Raw genomic sequence first — 27196 nt, 5'->3', positions numbered from 1 at the left:
GTACGCACTTTTGTGAGACCTTTTGGTGTAACTTTTTAACAAGGGGCCTCTGAGCTTTATATAGCTTAGGGCCTCACCAAGTCTAAATCCGGCACTGATGGTACATTTGATTCCCAATCATATCCTCCTTGATGCTTTCTGTGGCTACAATGATTAATTTTAATAGTAATCAGACTTTTAAAAAAATCAATCTATGGCCCTGGTTCGCTAGATTGAGGTCAATTATCATCGTGGACATGCCATGTTAACACATGGAATGTGCATCAGATATGTGATGCTTTTCAATAGACAATTCACCTGTCACTTAAGGACAAGTGAAAAAGTACACACAGAGCGATCCGATACTCTCCAAAGTAATGGACATGGTGCAACGAGGCAAAACCTTACAACTAAACCCTGTAAAACCCTGAACTAAAGCTGTTCTCCACTGGAAGATTGGAGCTGTCAGTACAGTCTTTGGAGACACAGAGTGATCATTCCACCACCATTGTGAGGACGAGGGTTAGACAAATTGCATGAGGGCCATTGTGGAATTGTGCGCATGGAAGAAATGGTGAGGACTTATTTCTGATGGCCTGGATTGGACATGGAGATCGAAGAAAAAACTTCAATTGTGAAGATATGAAATCTGCCACCGTTAGTATTGTTGCATCCTTGGGAATGGTTGGAAGAGGCTTGGCAATGGGTGCACATCGACTTTCCAGGACCTTTTGAAGAACATATAATTTATTACAGCACTTCCACAAACGTTTGCAAATTTAACAGAAAACAAAAATACATTTTTTTCTAGGCCAGCATTTTTATTGCCCAACCCTAATTGCCCCTGAGAAGGTGGTGATAAGCTGCCTTCTTGAACCGCTGCAGTCCCTGAGGTGGAGGTACACCCACAGGTCAGTCCAGTGACAGTGAAGGAATGGCGACATAGCTCCAATCAGGAGATGGTGAATGGCTTGGATTTGGCGGGGAACCTGCAGGTTCTGGTGTTCCCATGCATTTTCTGCCCTTGTCCTACTAAATGTAGGGGCCACGAGCCACCTATAAGCAGTTGAATGACCTTTTAAATAGCCCCAGAACAGGGACCACCTCACTTCACAAGTTTTGTTGTTTCAGGAGTGATTTACAAAGATGTTGCCTGCACATGCATTGACCAATTTTATCAGGCCATTCAAGATCTGTGAGCATTTGCAGAGGAGGCATTTGTGTCCACAATTTGAATGACGTATGGGTAGTGCAGGAAGTGGCCAGTGGTGCATTGCACACACACGAACATGCACTGCTACGTCACTCAATTTTGCACTCTTTGTTTCTCTTTACAGTTTAGTGAATACTGAGGGCAGTTGAATGTGAGCATTGAGACTGACAGTAATCCCTCTGCTCTGTGCCCGTCAGGTTGGAGGTCAGAGAGGCTAAGCATGGGCGATTGTGACTGGCTGCTTTTCAATGTTCTGGGCCCACTTTTTGTATTAAGAGCTCTGCGATATGCTGACATGGCTGAGTTTTTTCTGCTGATCGATCGCCTCACCCAAACTTTTCATTGTCCTCGTTTTACAGGGAGATAGTGAGGGAGGGCCCTTCTATTGGTTGCTCAGGAACTCCAACAATGACAGTCAAACAGTGACATCCAGGAAGGTGCACAAAAGCTGACCAAGTGCAGATAGTGAGAGGACACAGTCCAGGAATCTTGGAGCCTTGGCCACAAGAACCATCAAGCACATCGGTGTCTCACTGCATGCCATGTGGTGGTAGTGGGGCCTTGCCAGCAGTGAGAACAGGCTAAATGTGAGTGAATGAGTGCGAAGGTACATTGAAGCGCAGTCCTTAATCATTACCCTAAAAGTGGCGTCAAGGAAGGTAAAACTTTCTAAACTGCAATTGTTAAAGTTTTTACAGATGCACGTCAGGTGAATTCTTCAAGTGGGAAAAAGATCAAATACGATGGCCGGAACTTTCCGGCCATTCATGTCGGCGGGATCTACCTGTGCTGCCGATGGCGCACGCCTGCCCTGGGTTCCCAGTGCCGAGGGGTGCATTCAACAGGAAACCCTGTTGGCAATGGTGGGACCAGAAGATCCCACCACTGGCCAGTGGCAGACTGCCTCTCCCTGTGGTGAATCACGTGATGGGCTGCATGGTAAATCTCACTTATAAGTTGAAAGTGGAATTGAAGAGGAAACTATGACAGGTAAAGAGAGAATGTGAGAATAGAGTGGCAGTTACCACAAATGAGAAGTTAAAAATCTTTCTACTGGTGTGCAGATCGTTGGCAGGTGGAAAGAAATGGTGCGGGGCCTATTAGGACAAAGAGGCGATATAATCTTAGAGGTGAAGGGCAAGGTTAGAATAATAATTGAGGACTTTGTATTGATGTTTACTGAGGAAGAGGAAACTGATAAAGTGTTGGCAGCTGTGGAGATGGTAGGGGTAATGGAAGGGGTGAAAATTGAAAGGAAGGAAGTACGGGAAAGGCTGGCTATGCTGATAAGTTACCTCGTGTGAATGCTTTGCATCCCAGGTTTCTAATAGAAGTGAAAATAGTTTAAGTTTGTTTATCAGTGTCACAAGTAGGCTTACATTAACGCTGCAATGAAGTTACTGTGAAAATCCACTAGAGACAGCGATTGCCACAATCTTCCATCAATCTGGGAAAGGGAGAGGATTGGAGAGTGGCAAATGTGACGCTCTTATTCAAGAAAGAGTGTAAGAATATAACGAGTCACTACTGGTTGCTCTGTTTAACATCCACGGTGGGTAAAGTTTTAGATACAATAATCAGGGAAAAATTAAAAGGTATTTGGAGAGGTTTGAGCTAATGAAAAGGGAACTAGCAGGGATTTGTAAAAGGCAGATCAGGCTTTACAAATCTCATTGAATTATTTGATGAAGTAACAGAGAAGGTTGATGAGGGGAATGCATTGGATGTTGTCTATATGGATTTTAAGAATGCACCTGACAAAATACCACATAAAAGGCTGGTTAAGAAAATTGAGGCTCAGGGAATAAGAAAACTATCAGGTTAGATGGAATCTATCCAAGGCTGCTCAGGGAGACGAGAGGTGAAATCGTTGGGCCTCTGACGCAAATCTTTGTCTCGTCACTGGACGCAGGTGAGGTCCCAGAGGATTGGAGGATAGCCAATGTGGTCCCGTTATTTAAGAAGGGTAGGAAGGATAACCCGGGTAATTATAGGCCGGTGAGCTTGACGTCCATGGTGGGGAAGTTGTTGGAGAAGATTCTTAGAGATAGGATGTATGCGCATTTAGAAAGGAATAAACTCATTAACGATAGTCAGCATGGTTTTGTGAGAGGGAGGTCATGCCTCACTAACCTGGTGGTGTTTTTTGAAGAAGTGACCAAAATGGTTGACGAAGGAAGGGCCGTGGATGTTGTCTATATGGACTTTAGTAAAGCGTTTGACAAAGTCCCTCATGGTAGGCTAGTGAAAAAGGTTGGATCTCATGGGATAAAGGGGGAGGTGGCTAGATGGTTGGAGAACACTGGCTTGGTCATAGAAGACAGAGGGTGGTAGTGGAAGGGTCTTTTTCCGGCTGGAGGCCTGTGACTAGTGGTGTACCGCAGGGCTCTGTATTGGGACCTCTGCTGTTTGTGATTTATATAAATGATCTGGAAGAAGGAGTAACTGGGGTGATCAGTAAGTTTGCGGACGACACAAAACTGGCAGGACTTGCAGATAGTGAGGAACATTGTCAGAGGCTACAGAAGGATATAGATAGGCTGGAAATTTGGGCAAGGAAATGGCAGATGGAGTTCAATCCTGATAAATGCGAAGTGATGCATTTTGGTGGGAATAATGTAGGGAGGAGCTACACGATAAATGGAAGAACCATAAAGGGTGTAGAGACGCAGAGGGACCTGGGTGTGCAAGTCCACAGATCTTTGAAGGTGACGTCACAGGTGGAGAAGGTGGTGAAGAAGGCATATGGCATGCTTGCCTTTATAGGACGGGGCATAGAGTATAAAAGTTGGGGTCTGATGTTGCAGATGTATAGAACGTTGGTTCGGCCGCATTTGGAATACTGCGTCCAGTTCTGGTCGCCACACTACCAGAAGGACGTGGAGGCTTTGGAGAGAGTACAGAGGAGGTTTACCAGGATGTTGCCTGGTATGGAGGGGCTTGGTTATGAGGAGAGATTGGGGAAACTGGGGTTGTTCTCCTTGGAAAGACGGAGGATGAGGGGAGACTTAATAGAGGTGTATAAAATTATGAAAGGCATAGATAGGGTGAACGGTGGGAAGCTTTTCCCCAGGTCGGTGGTGACGTTCACGAGGGGTCATAGGTTCAAGGTGAAGGGGGGGAGGTTTCACACAGATATCAGAAGGACATATTTTACACAGAGGGTGGTGGGGGCCTGGAATGTGTTGCCGGGCAAGGTGGTGGAGGCGGACACACTGGGAACGTTTAAGACTTATCTAGACAGCTATATGAACGGAGTGGGAATGGAGGGATACAAAAGAGTGGTCTAGTTTGGACCAGGGAGCAGCGCGGGCTAATTGTTCTTTGTTTCTCGTTTCAAGGCTTCATTCTATGATCATCTTGCTGGTGCCAGTACAGAGCGAGACTGCGGATAGTTGGGAACCTGTCTCGGGGGCAGGGAATGCAGATGGTGTTCGTGGAAGTGGAAATGAATAGGGTTGGGAAGCATTTTCCGATCAGGGCCAGTGTGATCTCCTGGACTCGTTTCGATCGCCTCAGGGGGTCGGAGAGGAATTTCCCAGATTTTTTTCCCCATATTGGCCCTGGGGTTTTCACTCTGGGTTTTCGCCTCTCCCTGGAGATCACATGGTCTGGAATGGGGGGGTGGGGGTGAGTTAATATGTTGTGATGAACAAAGCATCGTAGCTGTGAGGGACAGCTCGGTGGATAGGATATTAGTATGTAGATAGGCTGGAAAATTGGGCGGGAATCCTGGATTCAGGATTCAATCCTGGACCGGGGAGCGGCGCGGGCTTGGAGGGCCGAAGGGCCTGTTCCTGTGCTGTATTGTTCTTTGTTTGTTTGTCTTTGTTTGTTAGATGACAGAAAATAATGAGCAAATGGTTATTGTTCAGACTGGAGAATGATGGACAATAGTGTTGCCCAGGTTTCAGTGTGAAGACCACTGTTATTTTTGGTATAAGTTGGAATAAAGAGTAAAATGTCAACATTTGTCAATGATACCAAATTTGGTGTGGCTAACAATGAGGATGATACCAATCAAATGCAGTGGGACATGGAACATAGGTAGGTATAATTGGGTAGACATAGTTAGAACTTAATACAGAAAAATGTGAGCTGATGCATTTTGATAGAAGGGATAGAAAGAAGCAATGTAGACTTAAAGGCATAGTTGTGTAGAATTTGCAGGGATGGAGAGATCTGGGAGTTCATATGCATAGATCTTTGGAAGAGAGAGGATAGGTTGAGAGACCAATTAGTAAAGCATAGGGGATTCCGGGCATCAACAAGAGGTATCGAGTACAAAAGTTAGGAAGTTATCTTGAAAGCTCTGGTTAGGCTCCAACTATAGTATTGAGTCTTGGTATTTCTTGTCATCACACAGGGAAAGATATGAGAGGGTGCAGCGGAGATTTACCAGAATGGTTCCATGGGTAAACAATTTTAGAGTCATAGAATCATAGAGGTTTACAGTGTGGAAACAGGCCCTTCGGCCCAACTTGTCCATGCTGTCCTTTTTTTTAAAAACCCCTAAGCTAAGCTCCTGTCCAGGTGTAAGCCAACTCATCCAGTTTGTGCTGGTCTCACCTCCCCCAGAACGAGTCCCAATGTCCCAGGAATCTGAAATCCTCCACCTTGCACCATCTGTTAGGCTATGTATTCACCTGATTTATCCTGAGATTACTACCTTTTGACATCTTACTTTTCAACTTACTTCCTTAGGACCTCATCACTTTTTTTAACCTATGTCATTTGTACCAATGTGTACTACGACCACTGGCTGTTCACACACAGTGCTTCAAAATGTTGTAACTGCTTCGAGGCATCCATGACTCCAGCACAAGGAGGCAATACACCATCCTGGAGTCTCACTTGTGGCCACAGAAATGCCTATCCCCTTACAATTGAATCACCTCTAAGTATTGCCTTTTTACTCCTACATTTTTTACTCCTCCCCTGTGCAGCAGAGCCAACTGTGGTGCAACAAATGTGGCTGTTGCTGCTTTCCCCTGAGGGGTCATTCCCCTCAAACGTATCAAAAACAGTATATCTGTTTTGCAGGGGAATAACCACAAGAGATTCCTGCACTGCCCTTCTAAGTCCTCTAGCTCTACCTGGTGGTCACCTATTCCCTTCCTGCCTCTGGAGTCTGAGCCTGTGGTGTGACCACTTCTCTATACATGCTATCCATGATATTCTCCACCTTGTGGATGCTGTAGTGTCCCCAGTCACTGCTCCAGCTCTGAAATGCGGGCTCCTAGGAGCTGCAGCTGGTGACACTTACATAGTGTGGCTTTTGCTACCAAATAAACCTGTTGGACTTTAACCTGGTGTTGTTAAACTTCTTACTGTGTTTACCCCAGTCCAACGCCGGCATCTCCACATCATGACACTTACATAGAACATAGAACATAGAACATTACAGCGCAGTACAGGCCCTTCGGCCCTTGATGTTGCGCCGACCAGTGGAACCAATCTAAAGCCCCTCTAATCTATACTATTCCAATATCATCCATATGTTTATCCAATAACCATTTGAATGCTCTTAATGTTGGCGAGTCCACTACTGCTGCAGGAAGGGCATTCCACACCTTACTACTCTCTGAGTAAAGAACCTACCTCTAACATCTGTCCTATATCTCTCACCCCTTAATTTAAAGCTATGTCCCCTCGTGCTAGCCATCACCATCCGAGGAAAAAGGCTCTCACTATCCACGCTATCTAATCCTCTGATCATCTTGTATGCCTCTATTAAGTCACCTCTTAACCTTCTCTCTAACGAAAACAACCTCAAGCCCCTCAGCCTTTCCTCATACGATTTTCCCACCATGCCAGGCAACGTCCTGGTAAATCTCCTCTGCACCCTTTCCAACACTTGCACATCTTTCCTATAATACGGCGACCAGAACTGTACGCAATACTCCAAATGCGGCCGCACCAGAGTTTTGTACAGTTGCAGCATGACCTCCTGGCTCCGAAACTCAATCCCTCTACCAATAAAAGCTAACACACCGTACGCCTTCTTAACAACCCTATCAACCTGGGTGCCAACTTTCAGGGATCTATGCACATGGACACCCAGATCCCTCTGTTCATCCACACTACCAAGTATCTTACCATTAGCCCAATACTCTGTATTCCTGTTACTCCTTCCAAAGTGAATCACCTCACACTTTTCCGCATTAAACTCCATTTGCCACCTCTCAGCCCAGCTCTGCAGCTTATCTATGTCCCTCTGTAACCTGCCACTTCCCTCCGCACTGTCTACAACTCCACCGACTTTAGTGTCATCCGCAAATTTACTAATCCATCCTTCCACACCCTCATCCAGGTCATTAATAAAAATGACAAACAGCAGTGGCCCCAAAACAGATCCTTGCGGTACACCACTAGTAACTGAACTCCAGGATGAATATTTCCCATCAACCACCACCCTCTGTTTTCTTACAGCTAGCCAATTCCTGATCAAAACCACTAAATCACCCTCAATCCCATTACTGCACAAATGCTAGTCCTAAGCACTGGAAATGTTCCTGGCTTCCCACATGGAGCACGAGGAGCACACAACAGCTTTGAATTATCCTACATGATTTATCTCTTTAAATTAAATATTTAGGAAGATGCTTAAAATTAAATAATATGTCACTCAAGGACCCTTCTTCCTTGATCCTTGTTACTATAGAACATGGCTCTTACAAACAATATACCGCAAAGACCTTACAAATTATATGTGACAAATTAAAGAAATACTTACCTGACCTTGCCCACTACATACCAATCAATTAGTTCTCTCCCTTGTAGCCTCTACTCCTGCAGCAGGGCAAGACCACTCTCTGAAGACTGAAAACCAAAAAAGCACCTTTTCTCTCTGTACCAAATCCCTGCTGTGCTCCATATCCCCCAAAAGTATACTCACTCTGGCTGTATCTCACTCAAGATGTGCTCTCTTCCACTGCTCTGGCATGAAGCTCACTGATCTGACAGGACTGGGTACTAAATATTACTGGATGCAAAGCATTGAGGAAAGATAGGGAAGCAATCAACCAGGTGGTGTGGAGAGGCAGGTGGTAATATTGATTAAAAGTACTGTAGTGCTTGAGGGAGAGGATGTCCTGGCGAGTTCAAGGGCAGAATCTGTTAGACTCTCGTTAAGAAGATTCAATGAATGTATTCTATAGACCACCAACCAGCGGGAATGAAATGGAGGATCAAATTTTCAGGGACATTACATAGAGGTGTAAAAACTATTGAGTGATGATGGAGGACTCCAATTATTCAAATATACACTGGGGGCTAACAGCATAAAGAGCAAAGAGAAGGAAGAATTTCTGGTGTGTTCAGGAGAATTTTCTTAGATTATAGCTAAATGAGGCAGGAGACTTTGAATTTTATTCTGGGGAAATGAGGTGGCTTAGGTGGAGCAAGAACATTTAGTAAACAGTGATCATAGTACCATAAGATTTAGATCAGCTATGGAAAGTGAAAAGGAGCAATTGATAGCAAAAATCATTCGTTGAAAGAGGACCAATCCCAAACAGATCTAGCCTGGGTAAATTTGAATCAAAAGATGGGAAGGCAAAAATCAACTCAAGCAAAGGTTAATTTCCAAGAGGGAGAAAAGTAAAAACAGCCAAAATTAGAGCTCCCTGAATGATGAAAGAGAGGGAATACAATGAAATCAAACTGTATGATAAATGTCAGGTTGATGAAACAAGTGAGAACCAGACTAAATATAGCAAGTTCAAAGGGAAAGTGAAAAAGGGCAATGAGAGTGAACTGGAAGCTACCCTAAAAGGAAATGAAAATGTCTTCCATGCGCATATGATTAGTAGAAGGATCAGAAGATGAGGGTTGGGACCAATGGGGGAGCAAAGAGAAGTTCCACGCATGGAGGCAGAGGGCATGGCTGAGATACTAAATGCATTGCTTTTACTGAAGTGGATGCAGCTGTCAAAGCAAAAGAGGAGTTAGTTGCGATATTGGATGTGCTGAGAATTGATGTGATAGTAGTGGAAAGGCTAGCTTTACTTAAAGTCGATAAATCTTCAGTTGTAATCCACCCTAGATTGCTGAGGAAAGTATGAGAGGAAAGAGGAGATAGACCATAATCTTCCAATCTCCTTGGATATGATTTGAGAAGCCGGGGTTGTTCTCCTTGGAGCTAAGCAGGTTAAGAGGAGATTTGATAGAGGCAGCACAGTGATTAGCACTGCTGCCTCACAGTGCCAGGGACAAGGCTCGGGTCACTGTCCGTGTGGAGTTTGCACGTTCTTCCTGTGTCTGCATGAGTTTCCTCCGGGTGCTCCGGTTTCCTCCCACATTCCACAGATGTGCAGGTTAGGGTGATTGGCCATGATAAATTGTCCCTCAGTGTCAGGGGGAATAGCAGGGTAAATACATGAGGTTACGGGGGTAAGGCCTGGGTGGGATTGTTGTCGGTGAAGGCTCATTAGGCCGAGTGGCCTCCTTCTGCACTGTAGGGGTTCAAAGATTCTATGATCTATGAGGTAATAACAGCTTTAGATGAAGAAAAACATTTTCCCATTAGCTGATGGTACAAGGACTGGGGGACATAGATTGAAGGTTTGGGAAAGAGATGAGAGGTTCATGAGGAAGAACTTTTTTACGCAACCAGTGGGCAGCATCGTGGCACAGTGGTTAGCACTGCTGCCTCACAGTGCCAGGGAGCCAGGTTCAATTCCCGGCTTGGGTCACTGTCTGTGCAGAGTCTGCATGTTCTTCCCATGTCTGAGGGATTACCTCCGGGTGCTCCGGTTTCCTCCCACAGAAAGATGTGCTGGTTAGGTGCATTGGATGTGCTAAATTCTCCCTCAGTGTACCCGAACAGGTGCTGGAGTGTGGCGACTGGGGGATTTTCACAGTAACTTCATTGCAGTGTTAATGTAAGCCTACTTATGACACTAATAAATAAACTTGAACTTTAGTGAGAACCACTTGGAACCCGCTGCCCAAAAGAGTGGTGGAAGTAGAGCCAATGAATAATTTCAAAAGGAAATTGGATAGCGCATGAGGGTAATAAATTCCCAGGGCTATGGGGAAGGAGCAGGGGAGTGGGACTGATTGATTGCTCCACAGAGAGCCAGCATGGACTCAATGGGCCGAATATCCTCATTCTGTGCTGTAAATGACTCTATAGGATGTGTGTGAGAATATGAACAGCCATCCTTTAACACACTGGACAGAGGTATACAATAAGAAGTTTAACAACACCAGGTTAAAGTCCAACAGGTTTATTTGGTAGCAAAAGCCACACAAGCTTTCGAAGCTCTAAGCCCCTTCTTCAGGTGAGTGGGAATTCTGTTCACAAACAGAGCTTATAAAGACACAGACTCAATTTACATGAATAATGGTTGGAATGCGAATACTTACAACTAATCAAGTCTTTAAGAAACAAAACAATGGGAGTGGAGAGAGCATCAAGACAGGCTAAAAAGATGTGTATTGTCTCCAGACAAGACAGCCAGTGAAACTCTGCAGGTCCACGCAACTGTGGGGGTTACAAATAGTGTGACATGAACCCAATATCCCGGTTGAGGCCGTCCTCGTGTGTGCGGAACTTGGCTATCAGTTTCTGCTCAGCGACTCTGCGCTGTCGTGTGTCGCGAAGGCCGCCTTGGAGAACGCTTACCTGAATATCAGAGGCCGAATGCCCGTGACCGCTGAAGTGCTCCCCAACAGGAATCGGCTGACGTCGGTGGTGGTGGAGGCAAACTCGTTGGGGTCTTTTAAGAGACTTCTGGATGAGTACATGGGATTTAATGGGATTGAGGGCTATCGATAGGCCTAGAGGTAGGGATATGATCAGCGCAACTTGTGGGCCGAAGGGCCTGTTTGTGCTGTGGCTTTCTCTGTTCTATGTTCTAACAGTCTTGCCTGGTGATTGTCGAGCGGTGTCGACCTCTCGACCAGAGGTATACCTCTGGTCGAGAGGTATACAAGCCAGAGAGGCTACATATTCCATCCCTTATCTATGCTGAGTTACTCAGTTTCAAAGGAGGCAGAAAAAAGGATGTTACAACTGGCCTCAGTATCAATAAATTGGTCAGCCTTTGGAGAAAGGCTTACTCCTGAAATAGGAGGGGACTGCCCACTCTGGAATGTTACACTGGAGACTAGGAGAGCTGCTCAAGACTGAAGCTGGTAAAGGGTTAATTACTGCCAGGAATGGGATTCTGAGCAATTGGAGTCAGAATCACAATAAGATTTTATTGATATAAGGGGTTCTTAGGGGACTTGACACAGAAGGTGTTTCCTTTAGCGGGGGGGTGTCTGGAGCAAGGGGGCATCATTCAGGGGTCTCCTATTTAAGAAGGAGATGAGGAGGAATTTCTTCTCTCAGAGGGTCGTTCAACTTTGAAATTTTATAACTCGGAGACCAGTGAATGAACATATTCATGGCTGAGTTTGACAGATTTTTGCTCTATAAAGGAGTCGAGGATTATGGGGACAGGCAGGAAGGTGGAGCCAAGACCACAATCAGATCAGCATTGGCTTTGTTGAGTAGCTGAGTGGCCTCGAAGGTCCAAATGGCCTACTCTTTTTTTTCTGTCCTAATGTTAATGTTATGCAGTCATGGCACCAAGGCTTCTCCCTACCTACACACTGAGCAGTAACTGAGCTGGGGCCATCGTGCATTTACCCTTGGGGTTAAGGGGAAGGTGTGCTTTGCACATTTACTTCACTTTATTGACTTATGGGGGGGAAATTCTCCCTCAGCTGAGGTACAAAAGAGTGATGATGAATCGCGACTTTATCCATCTTGCCACATTTTCCTTTTAATCGACATGGATTCTGATGGTGAACTTCACTCCTGAAAGTCCAGCTTCATCTTCTCAAACTGTATTTCTCTGCTCCCTTCAGAATGGCAAGCAATACAGAACTGTCAGACATTGCCCAGGTCCTGTGGGACAATGATGTGAACAGACTTCAACCAGGGGTAGATTACAAGATCGACCTTCAGGTAGGTTAGAGTCAAGCCCGAAGTTATTTAGGAATTGTTCAACAATATTATTTTATTCCAAACAGCAGATTTCATTCCTGCTTGAAGAAGATTGGAAAATGTGCAGGGAGCTGAGTGTCTGGTTCTTCAGCAATCTCTTGTTACCAAACCCTTGCTGATGAAAGTTGTCTTCGAACAAAATTTCAGCTCAGAGGCAGACAATTTGACCTGTGTGTCACTGCTAGTGTAAGCACTAGATAGATGTTTAGAGACTAAGGGGATTAAGTGATATGGGGATAGTGTGGAAGATGAAATTGAGGCAGGAGACAAGCCATGATCATGCTGAATGAGGAAACAGGCTTGAAGGGCCGAATGGCCTATTCATGCTCTTATAATGCTCTTATGTCCAGTGATAAATCCACTCTGTAGGTGCCAGTAATGGTGCTAGTGTAGGTGCCAGTGCTGGGACAATGCTAATGTCAGTGTTGCTTACTAGATTAGTGTCAATGTTGGTACTCGTGGAAATGTCAGCTACAGCATTCCCTTGATGACCTCCAATCTAATCACATTTCTCTCCTCTTTTCCTGAATTCATTTATATTTTCTTCTGACTCCACTTTATCAATAGTACAATGGTCAGTTCTTCTCTGAACCTTCTTCCCTCATTCTTCTAATAATCCTAATTCCCACCCTCTCCCACCTCCCCATCCCACCATCTCCCTCCTCCCCCACCCCACCCTGCTCTCTCCTACCCTCTCCCACCTCCCCGTCCCACCCTCTTTTGCTCCCTGTCCCACCTTCTCCCTCCTCCACATCCCACTCGCTGCCTCCTCCACATCCCACCCTCTCTCTCCTCCCCCATCCCATCCTCTCCCTCCTTTCCATCCCACCCTCTCCCTCTTTCCCATCCAACTCTTTCCCTCCTCCCCATCTCACCCCCTCCCTCCTCCCCAACTCTCTCCCTCCTTTCCATCCCACCTTCTCCCCATTCCCGTGTCCCAACCTCTCCCTCTACCATTACTGGAATAATGAAGGGGTGGTGAGAAAATCCCTACTCACACACAAGATTATTAAAAAAGGGGGCTGCTTTACTACAAGGGGGTGCTGAAAGAGAGCCTGGAACATTTAAATGAGAGTAGGGTAAGAATTGAAAAGGAAGAATATCAACAATATGAGGGCAGAGCAGGGAAACAGGATTAGAATGGACAGTTCCAATCAAAGAGCGAGCAGAAATACGATGGGATGGTTGGCCTTCTGCTGTGTCATAATTTTGATGGTTTTATACCACAGGCTAACTCTTCCTCTTTATTGTTGCTACCCGTAGGACCAGGCTGGACGAATGTTAAGAAACGCTGACGTCACTGATGGAGCAGGGCTCCCATTGTTCCTTTTTGTGAACGAGGAATTTTTCAAAAAGAAAACATTTTCAGGTATAGTACAAGACCCACCATCTCCCACACCGGACCTGACAACCCAAACCCCATATCCCAGTAACCTGACTGCCCGGCCCAGGAATGACACATTTAACAGCACAATCTCAAACAACAATTCACTCCAGTGAGAGAGAGAGCCAGAGACATAGGGCAAGATTTTGCGACCTCGCTTGTCCCGAAACTGTAAAATCTCGCCCGAGGTCAGTGGATCTTTTCATGATCCGTCCTTTGCCTACTCCGATTCCTGTGGTTGGCTGGATGGTAAAATTCTAGCCATAGGGTTGGATTTTCCAGGCGTGGCCATTTCTGGGTTGTGAACTCACAAGTGAGGATGGCGGGATTTCTAGAGGTATCTTGTGGCATGATGACCAATTAATAGAAGGTCTGGGGAGGAGGTAACTGACTATGGCTGGCGTGTGGGAGTTACTACTGGCAACTAAGAGGGAGGTGGTGGCATAGTGGTATTGTCCCTGGGTTAAAAATTCAGAGACCCAGGGCAATGCTCTGGGGATCTGTGTTCAAATCCCACCACAGCAGATGGTGAAATTTGGATTCAATAAAAATGGAATTAAAAGTCTAATGATGACCATGAAACCATTGTCAATTGTCATCAAAACAATTTTCTGGTTCACTGAGGGCCTTTAGGGATGGAAATCGGCCATCCTTACCTGGTTTGGCTAAAAGTGACTCCAGATTCACAGCAATGTGGTTGACTCTTAAATGCCCCTCAAGGGCAATTAGGGATGGGCAATACATTGGCTTGTCCAGCCAATGATGCCCACATCTCATGAACAAATATAAAAAAGCTCGATTGAGGGTGTCATTTTCAAAGAGTAGCCTGCAGCAGCTACACAGTCTGCACACACAGAAAGGGTGCAGCAGGATGCAGAGTGGAAAGAAAGGAAGGAATGTGAGCAAGGGCCATTCCATGGTTTAGTGACTCCTCTTTGGAGGCACTCCTGCAGACAGTGAGGAAGACAGAGCAGGGAGGAGAAGGGCAACAGGTGTCACATGAAGTCCTGGCTGCAAGTGACCAAAGAGCTTAGTAGCCACGGGGCTGCGGCAAGGACATGGGTGTCGTGCTGAAAGGTCTTCGATTACATTGTGAAGGCTGGGAAGGTGGGTGGCATACATGATGGCAAGGTGGCCCTGTATGTATAAAATGGTGACCGTGACACATGCTACACCAGTGGCTCATGCACAGGGTCTCAACAAGGACCTATTTGTGGTGCCTCAGGACTCTGAGCAGCGTCATGCCAGAGCATCATGGCCAATTATTTATGCAGGAGCTACTGCCAATTTTGTGTGAGTGCAAGCGTCTTGTCTTTCAGTGGACCAAGGATCTGTTTCAGTGGCATTGCTGGGACAGGGATGTTGTGTGAGACTCTTTCTTTGTGTCTTTGCAGGAGATGAGCGCTCATTATGCTGGAGGGCAGAGGTGGGTGGGAGGTCTTGAAGTTTCCATCGCACTGCTAATGCCAATGGAGGACGCATAGGAGAGTGGGAGCAGGACAGGCTGTCACTGAGGGTGGAGTAGATATGGTGCCCAGATAGTGGGAGTTGGTTTGATTACAGATGAGAGTCCTTCACAGTTGACTGGTCAGTGGCCCCTCAGCTCCACACATGTGCAGAAGCTCAGGAACTATCAGTGTAGAGGGTGCTGATTAAACAGCAGAGGGAAATCTGTGAATCAAAGTTCAGAGTTCACACCCACACATCCATGTCATGAATTACACAATGCCCTGAATTTTCAGGATGGTGACCGCTTGGTGCTCACCATCCACCTCCCCCTGCCCTCCGACAAGCCCGCTGCCATTTAGTGTGTTAAAGTGGATTGGGGACTGGCTATCCGACAGGAAGCAAAGAGTCGGAATAAATGGGTGTTTTTCCGGTTGGAGGAAGGTAACTAGTGGTGTGCCGCAGGGATCAGTACTCGGGCCGCAACTATTTACCATTTATATAGATGATCTGGAGGAGGGGACGGAGTGTAGGGTAACGAAGTTTGCAGACGACACAAAGATAAGTGGAAAAGTGAATCGTGTGGAGGACGGAGAAGATCTGCAGAGAGATTTGGACAGGCTGAGTGAGTGGGCGAGGATATGGCAAATGGAGTATAACGTTGATAAATGCGAGGTTATACACTTTGGAGGAAATAATAACAAATGGGATTACTATCTCAATGGAAACAAATTAAAGCATGCTACCGTGCAAAGGGACCTGGGGGTCCTTGTGCATGAGATGCAAAAGCCCAGTCTGCAGGTACAACAGGTGATCAAGAAGGCAAATGGGATGTTGGCCTATATTGCGAGGGGGATAGAATATAAAAGCAGGGATGTCTTGATGCACCTGTACAGGGCATTGGTGAGGCCGCAGCTGGAATACTGTGTGCAGTATTGGTCCCCTTATATGAGGAAGGATATATTGGCATTGGAGGGAGTGCAGAGAAGGTTCACCAGGTTGATACCGGAGATGAGGGGTTTGGATTATGAGGAGAGGCTGAGGAGATTGGGTTTGTACTCGTTGGAGTTTAGAAGGATGAGGGGGGATCTTATGGAGACTTATAAGATAATGCGGGGGCTGGATAGGGTGGAGGCGGAGAGATTCTTTCCACTTAGTAAGGAAGTTAAAACTAGAGGACACAGCCTCAAAATAAAGGGGGGTCGGTTTAGGACAGAGTTGAGGAGGAACTTCTTCTCCCAGAGGGTGGTGAATCTCTGGAATTCTCTGCCCACTGAGGTGGTGGAGGCTACCTCGCTGAATATGTTTAAAGCGCGGATGGATGGATTCCTGATCGGTAAGGGAATTAAGGGTTATGGGGATCAGGCGGGTAAGTGGTACTGATCCACGTCAGATCAGCCATGATCTTATTGAATGGCGGGGCAGGCTCGAGGGGCTAGATGGCCTACTCCTGCTCCTATTTCTTATGTTCTTATGTTCTTATTTCATCCTCAGTTGAGCATTGATTGGCAGCAGACAGGATTTCATCCACACTTGGACAGAAGCCCCACCTCAGAGAGCTATCAGACAATCTGATTAGCTGGCAGCTCTTTAGCCTATCCAGGCACAGTGCTGCAGTGGTCAGAAGAGGTACTGCAGTACTTTGCCTGAGACTAAATCCCAGGACCGCTCTTGAGGTAAGTATCAGGGTTCCTGGAGTGGGGGAGGGGGGAAATCTCCCTGTCCCAGGGTAGGTCAGGCGAGGGGGAGGGAGGGTCGGAGCTCTCCGATGCCCTAGTGGAGGGCGTCCCCAGTCAGAAGGGGCCTTCGAATTGAGGCCCTTCTCCGCTCCCACTTTCCAGCCCCAAGATCAGGTGTTCGCCAGCCTAAAAGCCGAGGCTAGGCAGAAAAAGGCCCTTAGGTGGCCATTAAGTGACCACATAAGGGCCTTAACTGGTTTGATTTATTATTGTCACATGTATTAGTGTAAAATGAAAAGTATTCTCTCTTGCATGTTAAACAGACAAAGCATATGGTACAGAGGGAAGGAAAGAAGAGAGTGCAGAATGTAATGTTACAGTCATAGCTAGGGTGTAGAGAAAGATCAACTTAGTGCAAGGTATGTCCATTCAAAAGTCTGATGGCAGCAGGGAAGAAGCAGTTCTTGAGTCAGTTGGTACGTGACCTCAGAATTTTGTATCTTTTTCCCAATGGAAGAAGGTGGGAGAGAGAATGTCCGGGGTGCGTGGGGTCCTTAATTATGCTGGCTGCTTTGCCGAGGCAGCGGGAAGTGTAGACAGAGTCAATAGATGGGAGGTTGGTTTGCGTGATCGACTGGGCTTCATTCACAAACCTTTGTAGTTTCTTGCGGTTTGGATAGAGCAGGAGCCATACCAAGCTGTGATACAACCAGAAAGAATGCTTTCTATGGTGCATCTGTAAAAGTTGATGAGAGTCATAGCAGACGTGCCAAATTTCCTTAGCCTCCTGAGAAAGTAAAAATGTTGGGGGGCCTTCTTAACTATAGCCTCATGTGAAGGGACCAGGACAGGTTGTTGGTGATCTGGACACCTAAAAGCTTGAAGCTCTGGACATTTCCACTTCATCCCCATTGGTGTTGACAGGGGCATGCCCTCCACTCCCTCCAAGTCCTGGGAATGACAGGTTCCGGCAGAGTCTGGTGACCTTCTAGCCCTCCCATATCTTGTTTGTTGCTCTATGGTAATCTCTGTAGATTGTAGTTCTTCTTGTAGGCCTGGAGATTGGACTGGCATCTGGGTCTGCTTTCATTCTGGTCTCCCATTCCTTTGTGTCTTGGTCGGTCTGGCTGTTGTGTTGATCGATGGTTGCTGCCACTCAAACCCCTTGCGGGGTGGATGAACAATGTATTCATCTCTTAAGTGATTCTTTTCTCTTCTTTCGTTGTTTGGGCCATCTTGATGTATAAAGGCATTGTCTCTTCAACAACAGGACCTACCTTTGCACCTGTTTCACAATTTTTCATTATTTTCTTCTTTTGAGCTTACGAGACTTTATGTTATATTTGACTCTGGTCAGTTGAGCTGTCTTCAAGTAAGTGTTGTTATATTCTGATATAAAATCTGACAATTTCACCTGGATATTCAGTACTGCTCCATACCATGCACCCTGTCCATTCTGTTGCTCAGGTTGGATCGAAGTCTAACAGTTCCATTGCCTTTGGCCCTGAATTCTGCATTCAAGTAACTTCGAATTTTTCAGTAATCCCTTCTCATGTCCTAATAATTTCTCATTACGTTTAGGCTACTGATGGTTGAAGTTCATCAAGTTTTGATTGAACAAAGAACAAAGAACAATACAGCACAGGAACAGGCCCTTTGGCCCTCCAAGCCCGCGCCGCTCCCCGGTCCAGGATTGAATCCTGAATCCAGGATCCCCGCCCAATTTTCCAGCCTATCTACATACCAATATCCTATCCACCGAGCTGTCCCTCACAGCTACGATGCTTTGTTCATCACAACCTATTAACTCACCCCCACCCCCCCATTCCAGACCATGTGATCTCCAGGGAGAGGCGAAAACCCAGAGTGAAAACCCCAGGGCCAATATGGGGAAAAAAAATCTGGGAAATTCCTCTCCGACCCCCTGAGGCGATCGAAACGAGTCCAGGAGATCACACTGGCCCTGATCGGAAAATGCTTCCCAACCCTAGTCATTTCCACTTCCACGAACACCATCTGAATTCCCTGCCCCCGAGACAGGTTCCCAACTATCCGCAGTCTCGCTCTGTACTGGCACCAGCAAGAAGTTCTACCTTTGTTGAATTTGTTAGTACAAGTTCATCATTCAAGTGTTCTACTTCCTGTGAGCAACACCCCAATGTTCTCATCGGTTCTCGTTTTCTTCTTTGCAAGCTCAGCACTCATACATGAAAGTTGATTCTCTGCGCTGATCAGTATTTTTTAGCAGAGTATTACCCATTATCCTTCAAACTCCCATTCAGTAATCATATTTCTGTCAATAGTTTTTGAAACACCTCACGCTCTTTTTTGAGAAATTTTACCTTTGCTCGCCAGTCCTGTTCTTGAGTTTTGTCTCTTTGTATATCTCTTTGGAAATGTAATGTTTTTCCAAGGTTTCTTCCAAATGTGCAACTGTTTCCTTCATTGCTGTTGTCTCTTTCTTAACTTGACTTGTTCCTGGGATATTGTACATTTCTGTGTCTTGCTTGAAAACTGGTTCATTGGTTTTTCCAAAGTGACATCAAATTCATTTTGTTTCACTTTGCAACGTTCCAGAGGGACAAACTGACCTGAGGGATTCTTGTAGCATGTGAAGGTTTTCCTTTTCATTATGAACCACAATTACTTCATCTTTAGTTTTCCTGTGATTTACCAGAGTCTCATTGACATTGTTCTGCTATCCTGCTATTCTGCTGCACCAGATACTCTTTATTCTGCCATGTTGCTGAAGGGTATGCACTATTTAGAATCTGATCTTGAAGGACAAATTAGCTGTTCTTTCAACTGTTTATTTTCATGTTCAGCTTTTATCTTCTCGGTCTGTGTTTCAGTGTATTGCTTTGTCATTACTGGTAGTGCCAATGTAGCTTTTTCTGAAGTTGCATTCAATGTCTTTTTTAACTCTATTTTTTCCTAGGGGCATGTATTGGTTCTTCAAAGAGTTTTTCAAGGCTGCAACTCATTTGAGCATCTCTTCTGCTTGCTATTATGCCAGGCTGTACAGCTGTACAGAACTTTTCTAACTCCTGCTTAGATTGGCTACCCATGGAATTGAGGGTCATTATTTTTTCCTGTGCCATCACTGAAATTTATCCTTTATCGCTAATGGTTTGATTCATTGAAGACTTTAGTTTTTCATGTGTTTTCAAGGGTATATACTCAGCTTGAATCTTGCGCTTCAAGTCTTTCAGATCAGCTTTGATACAAACATTTTCTGATTTTACGTCTGTTTCTTCCTGCTTGGCTGGCCGGAAGGATAACACGAGTTGTGGGATCAGCAAACCAGTGTAAAAAGACAGAAATCTGGGCTTCCATTGATTTTTTTTCCCACTGAGACCTGATGTACTCAAGTTACATGAAAAGTTGCTTCTTAAGGATGTCACATTTCCCATTTGGCTTGGCCCTTGGTTAACTGCAAGCTGATCTGGTAAGATGGATTTCTGATCTGTCATCATTTAATGATTGTATGTGGTTACAGCTTTAAAAAGTGCTGTTTAAAAAGGGCTGTTTTTTTAAAACTTTAACTCTGCATGGAAGCTTCAAAACAATAAGTTTGGGCCATCTAGGGCCGTGGTTCCCAACCTTCTCAGTGACACGGCACAGTTCAGTGAGACAAACAAATCCACAGCATCACCCACATTCTTTCAGCTGAATCGATTGCTTATAAATGTCGTATTAACTTACATTTATTATGGTTACGGTCTTACTAGAGAGGTTTGCAACATAGTGCATACAGCAAGATAAATAAGAATGAAAGGCATGAATGTTTCAAATCCAGCATAGAACAACCCAGACACATTTTCAAATGTGCTCAACTCAACTATCTATAGCTATTCATTGCCCTAAATCTGTTCCACATGCAACACTCCATTCAGGCATCAGAGTTTCACTTTTTTGCTTGACGATTTTCATCTTTGGAACTTTATTTTTTAAAAGTATAATTTTTATTAACTAATTGAACCGATAAACAATTGAAATTTAATGTTTCGGAGCAAAATGCAAAGTAGAGTAAATAGCAACTTACTGATGTTTCATCAGCGATTGAATCCAATCTATCCGTTTCTTTTTAGATCAGGGGATATAAAATAGATCCAGCAAAGAAATGTGGATATGATCAAATTTGCTAAGTCTGCTGCCTTGTCCAGTCTTGTTTACTACCAATAAAAAAGCGTGCAAATGCCGTTTCTTAGTTTCAATGGTGACTAGTAAAACCTATCACGTCATCTCAATTTCACCCTTTGGCCACCTGCATTTAGAACGTTCACATTTTAGAATCGAAAGACCGATACCTCACTTGAAATAATTTGATGATTAATTTTCACAAGCTTTTTAAGTTGTAATTTTGGTTGGAATAAATATTGTTTTAGATTAAATTTATTTACATTGATTTTCATTAGCTTTGTACAACATTTCTCGGCACACTTGGACATTCCTCAAGGTGCGCCAGTTGTAAACCACTGATCTGGGGGTTTGTAGTGGAGAATTATACTGGAAGACGATTTTGTTTTTTGCTCTGCTTTTTGTCTTTTGCTCTTGCCTTTAGGGTGGCATGCTGACACAGTGGTTAGCCAGGGACCCAGGTTCAATTTCAGCCTTGGTTGACTGTACGGAGTTAGCACGTTCTCCCCTGAATGCATGGATTTCCTCCAGGTGCTCTGGTTTACTCCCACAGTCCAAAGATGAGCAGGTTAGGTGGATTGGCCATGATAAATTGCCCCTTAGTGTCCAAGGATTTGTAGATTAGATGGATTAGCCATGGGGTGGGGGGGGGAGGGGGCGGGGGGGGGGAGGCACTAGGCTTGGGTAACATGCTCTTTCAGAGAGTTGGTGCAGCCTGGAACTTTAAAAGATTTAGCTCACCCTATCAGGCTTTGTGGACCCTGAAGTTGGACTTCCAAGGAAGATTCAATGGAATTTTCTGCTGGAGTAAAAATTTCTGCCTTCAGTTTCCAGGCCTTTTCTCTGGAGCATTTTTGGGAGACTTTTCCTCGACTTCTTTGGGAGCTCCTTTTGGGACCGACACTGTGTTGAAGTTTTTCTTAGCCTTTGGTTTGTTTCAGTATTTTAACAAAGTTGAGGGTTTTTGATACCCTGCTTGTTACCGTGTTGGAAGGGTGTTGGTTACAGGTGTTGGGTCAGCATGGTGGCACAGTGGTTAGCACTGCTGCCTCACAGCGCCAGGGACCTGGGTTCGTTTCCTGGCTTGGGTCACTGTGTGTGTGGAGTTTGCACATTCTCCTCATATCTGCGTTGGTTTCCTCAGAGTGCTCCGGTTTCCTCCCACAGTCCAAAGATGTGCAGGTTAGATGCATTGGTCAAGCTTCCTCAGTGTACTCGAACAGGCACCAGAGTGCGGCAACTAGGGGATTTTCACAGTAACTTCATTGCAATGTTAATGTAAGCCTACTTGTGACTAATAAATAAATAAAAAACGTGTCACTTAAAGAAGTCTTCAGTCTTCAGTAGTTTACCTGTAAGTCTCTATTAACAAGTAGAACTATTTACACATATCCAGGAAAGGGTATAAGCTAAGAGCCATTTCCATGCTTACCTGTGGCTCAACACCACTCTGACCCCTGGTTCTGGGCCATGTGTCCTCTGACATCACTGTGTGGGCTGTACTGTACCCAGTTCCACATTAACCCTGTGTATACCAGACCCTTATATTACACTGAGCACAGGGCACACAATTCCCTTTCCAGCCGTTGACAATCACTGGCTTTCACCTATTGAATTGGCTCAGGTTTCTTGTGAGAACACCTTTTATTTACTGGCATCAGCAGCAAGCTTTGAACAGAGAAAGTCCTTTAACCAAACCTCCCTTCCACTGGTAGCCCCGAGCCTGACTGCCAGGACAATCTTTCTCCCTGTGTCTGCATGGGTTTCCTCCGGCTGCTCCGGTTTCTCCCACAGTCCAAAGATGCGCGGGTTAGATGGATTGGCCATGCTAAATTCTCCCTTAGTGTCAGGGGAACTAGCTAGGGTAAATGCATGGGGTTATGGAGATAGGGCCTGGGTGGGATTGTGGTCGGTACAAACTCGATGGGCTGAATGGCCTCCTTCTGTAGCGATTCTATCTTCCAGTCCAGCCAAAGTCAATGAACGTTTGAATGTCAGGGATGTAACATTCTGCCCTCACCGTGTGCTAACCTCTGTATAATCCATACACTCTTCCCTCTCCCTCTATCCCCGCACACCCCCTCACTGATATCATACTGAATGTCTGATCTCCGAGTAGAACACTCATCCCGATCTCCTGCAGTTAACATAAAGCACAGATTAAATCAGACAAATTTGTGATTCCTTCCAGCTTTCATTTCCCTACTGGATAATTATGAAGCTGACACAAGAGAACCAGAGACCATTACCCCAGAGGAGGAGCAGGAGATCCACACCTTTCTAGACGCTGTGATGGAGACTCGGGTGCTGCAGGTACCGTCACAGTGCAAACCGTTAGAGGCTGGCGTTGATGGATAGGGGGGGAAGTGTGTGGGATTGAAGTCAATGGTGAGGTGGGGGGTGGCTGGGTTCAATATACCAGAAAGGGTTGAAACTCTTGGCCTATTCCAGCTCCTAAAATTTCTCCCTGTTTCTTCTCAGATTGCTCACAGATATTTGGTGAAGAAGGGGAGGGCAAAAATGAGCAAGGAGGAATTTAAACAACAGCTGTATGACATCTGGTTCAGTCTGTACGCTCGCAATGGTTCCAGTCAGTAAGTGATCACAGACACAATTCAGAAACAAAGAGGGTGTGTGTGTTCTGGCCTGCAGCTGTGTGTATGGGTGCGAGCCTGCAGGTGTGTGTGTATATAAATATATACAGTATATAAATATATGTGTGCGAGTGTGTGTGCTTGTGTGGTTTGGGTATGAATGTGGGTGTGTGGCTCCACATGGGGAGATACAAATTGAGATATTTGCTGATATGAAGTGCCAACTTTAATTGAGCTTTGCTTATCCCAATGACAGTGTTGTCCTATCATCCAGACAGTGCCAGACCTAACTAAGAATGGGCGTAGGCACCATTCCCAGTGAGAGTGTGTGTGCGGAATTCTACCCCAGTGAGAGTCAGTGTGTGTGGAACTCTTTCCCTGTGAGAGTCAGTGTGTGTGAAACTGTATCCCTGTGAGAGTCAGTGTGAGAGTCAGTGTGTGTGGAATTCTACCCCAGTGAGAGTCAGTGTGTGTGGAACTGTATTCCTGTGAGAGTCAGTGTGTGTGAAACTGTATTCCTGTGAGAGTCAGTGTGTGTGAAACTGTATCCCTGTGAGAGTCAGTGTGAGAGTCAGTGTGTGTGGAATTCTACCCCAGTGAGAGTCAGTGTGTGTGGAACTGTATTCCTGTGAGAGTCAGTGTGTGTGAAACTGTATTCCTGTGAGAGTCAGTGTGTGTGAAACTGCATCCCTGTGAGAGTCAGTGTGAGAGTCAGTGTGTGTGGAACTGTATTCCTGTGAGAGTCAGTGTGTGTGGAACTGCATCCCTGTGAGAGTCAGTGTGAGAGTCAGTGTGTGTGGAACTGTATCCCTGTGAGAGTCAGTGTGTGTGGAACTGCATCCCTGTGAGAGTCAGTGTGAGAGTCAGTGTGTGTGGAACTGTATTCCTGTGAGAGTCAGTGTGTGTGAAACTGTATCCCTGTGAGAGTCAGTGTGAGAGTCAGTGCGTGTGGAACTGTATCCCTGTGAGAGTCAGTGTGTGTGGAACTGCATCCCTGTGAGAGTCAGTGTGAGAGTCAGTGTGTGTGGAACTGTACCCCAGTGAGAGTCAGTGTATGTGGAACTGTACCCCAGTGAGAGTCAGTGTGTGTGGAACTGTACCCCAGTGAGAGACAGTGTGGAAGGTATCCCAATGAGAGTCAGTGTATGTAGAACTGTACCCTCAGTGAGAGTCAGTGTGTGTGAAACTGTACCCCAGTGAGAATTAGTCAAGGTCCCAGGAGTGGAGTGGCTGCAGAGATGAAGAGCCATCTGACTGCCAAATCAAATTCGTCCTCTTATAATCTCCTTTCCTCCAGGCCTGATTCATCTGGATTTGAGCATGTGTTTGTTGGTGAAACTCGTGGTGGACGGACAGTCATTGGATTCCACAACTGGATCCAATTCTACCTCCAGGAAAAGCTCGGCCATGTGGATTATAGAGGTTATACCATGGAGAATAACTGCCTCAAGGTAAATATTGCACAAGGCAGGGAGGTTACAGAGTTACAGATAGGGGGGATTTGCAGATTAATGATGAGTCTAAGGTTTAATCGAGGTGTTTGGGGTTTTATTGAGGTGTTTGGGGTTTTATTGAGGTGTTTGGGGTTTAGTTGAGGTGTTTAGGGTTTAGCTGAGGTATTTGAGATTTAATTGAGGTGTTTGTAGTTTAGTTGAGGTGTTTGGGGTTTAATTGAGGTGTTTAGTGTTTTATTGAGGTGTTTGGCGTTTAGATGAGGTGTTTGGGGTTCAGTTCAGGTGTTTGGGGTTTAGGTGAGGTGCTTGGGGTTTAGGTGAGGTGTTTGGGGTTTATTGAGGTGTTTGAGGTTTATTGAGGTGTTTGGGTTTTATTGAGGTGTTTGGGGTTTATTGAGGTGTTTGGGTTTTATTGAGGTGTTTGGGTTTAATTGAGGTGTTTGGGGGTTTATTGAGGTGTTTTGGGTTTAATTGAGCTGTTTGGGTTGTATTGAGGTGTTTGGGGTTTTATTGAGGTGTTTTGAGTTTATTGAGCTGTTTGGGTTTATTGAGGTGTTTGGGGTTTATTGAGGTGTTTGGGGATTCTTGAGGTGTTTGGGGTTTATTGAGGTGTTTGGGGTTTTATTGAGGTGTTTTGAGTTTATTGAGCTGTTTGGGTTTATTGAGGTGTTTGGGTTTTATTGAGGTGTTTGGGGTTAATTGAGGTGTTTGGCTTTTATTGAGGTGTTTGGGGTTTATTGAGGTGTTTGGGGTTTTATTGAGGTGTTTGGGGTTTATTGAGGTGTTTGGGTTTATTGAGGTGTTTTGGGTTTTATTGAGGTGTTTGGGGTTTATTGAGGTGTTTGGGTTGTATTGAGGTGTTTGGGGTTTATTGAGGTGTTTGTGTTTTATTGAGGTGTTTGGGGTTTATTGAAGTGTTTGGGGTTTACTGAGGTGTTTGGGGTTTAATTGAGGTGTTTGGGGTTTATTGAGGTGTTTGGGTTTATTGAGGTGTTTGGGGTTTATTGAGGTGTTTGGTGTTTATTGAGGTGTTTGGGGTTTATTGAGGTGTTTGGGTTTATTGAGGTGTTTGAGGTTTATTCAGGTGTTTGGGGTTTATTGAGGTGTTTGGGTTTATTGAGGTGTTTGGGGTTTATTGAGGTGTTTGGGGTTTATTGAGGTGTTTGGGGTTTTATTGAGGTGTTTTGAGTTTATTGAGCTGTTTGGGTTTATTGAGGTGTTTGGGTTTTATTGAAGTGTTTGGGGTTTATTGAGGTGTTTGGGTTTTATTGAGGTGTTTGGGGTTTATTGAGGTGTTTGGGGTTTTATTGAGGTGTTTGGGGTTATTGAGGTGTTTGGGTTTATTGAGGTGTTTGGGTTTATTGAGGTGTTTGGGGTTTATTGAGGTGTTTGGGGTTTATTGAGGTGTTTGGGGTTTATTGAGGTGTTTGGGGTTTTATTGAGGTGTTTTGAGTTTATTGAGCTGTTTGGGTTTATTGAGGTGTTTGGGTTTTATTGAAGTGTTTGGGGTTTATTGAGGTGTTTGGGTTTTATTGAGGTGTTTGGGTTTTATTGAGGTGTTTGGGGTTTATTGAGGTGTTTGGGGTTTTATTGAGGTGTTTTGAGTTTATTGAGCTGTTTGGGTTTATTGAGGTGTTTGGGTTTTATTGAGGTGTTTGGGGTTTATTGAGGTGTTTGGGGTTTATTGAGGTGTTTGGGTTTTATTGAGGTGTTTGAGTTTTATTGAGGTGTTTGGTTTTTATTGAGCTGTTTGGGGTTTATTGAGGTGTTTGGGTTCTATTGAGGTGTTTGGGGTTTATTGAGGTGTTTGGGGTTTATTGAGGTGTTTGGGTTTATTGAGGTATTTGGGGTTTATTGAGGTGTTTGGGTTTTATTGAGGTGTTTGGGGTTTATTGAGGTGTTTGGGTTTATTGAGGTGTTTGAGTTTTATTGAGGTGTGTGTGTTTTATTGAGGGTGTTTGGGGTTTATTGAGGTGTTTGGGTTTATTGAGGTGTTTGGGGTTTAACTGAGGTGTTTTGGGTTTTATTGAGGTGTTTGGGGTTATTGAGGTGTTTGGGTTTTATTGAGGTGTTTGCTTTTTATTGAGGTGTTTGAGTTTTTTGAGTTGTTTGGGGTATCTAGAGGTTTTTTGGGGCTTATTGAGGTGTTTGGGTTTATTGAGGTGTTTGGGGTTTATTGAGGTGTTGGGGTTTATTGAGGTGTTTTGGGTTTATTGAGGTGTTTGGGGTTTTTATTGAGGTGTTTTTGAGTTTATTGAGCTGTTTGGGTTTTATTGAGGTGTTTGGGTTTTATTGAAGTGTTTGG

The 27196-nt window shown here is 45.0% G+C and overlaps 1 protein-coding gene across 1 annotated transcript; it reads left to right on the top strand.

Annotated features, from left to right (window-relative positions):
* Positions 1–5153: 5153 nt before the first annotated feature.
* LOC144489577 (uridylate-specific endoribonuclease B-like) lies at positions 5154–24888 on the top strand (the record flags this gene model as incomplete). The annotated part of the gene is made up of 6 exons (XM_078207435.1): positions 5154–5239; positions 12056–12155; positions 13458–13563; positions 23035–23156; positions 23325–23437; positions 24735–24888. Coding segments are annotated over exons 1-6 (681 nt in total), but the record flags the coding sequence as incomplete, so codon positions are not given.
* Between the last annotated feature and the right edge of the window lie 2308 nt (positions 24889–27196).

The sequence above is a fragment of the Mustelus asterias genome, unplaced genomic scaffold (genome assembly GCF_964213995.1).
Source record: "Mustelus asterias unplaced genomic scaffold, sMusAst1.hap1.1 HAP1_SCAFFOLD_2320, whole genome shotgun sequence".
Taxonomy (NCBI): domain Eukaryota; kingdom Metazoa; phylum Chordata; class Chondrichthyes; order Carcharhiniformes; family Triakidae; genus Mustelus; species Mustelus asterias.
Note: the sequence above shows the minus strand (reverse complement) of the source record. Positions and strands in the feature narration are given on the sequence as shown.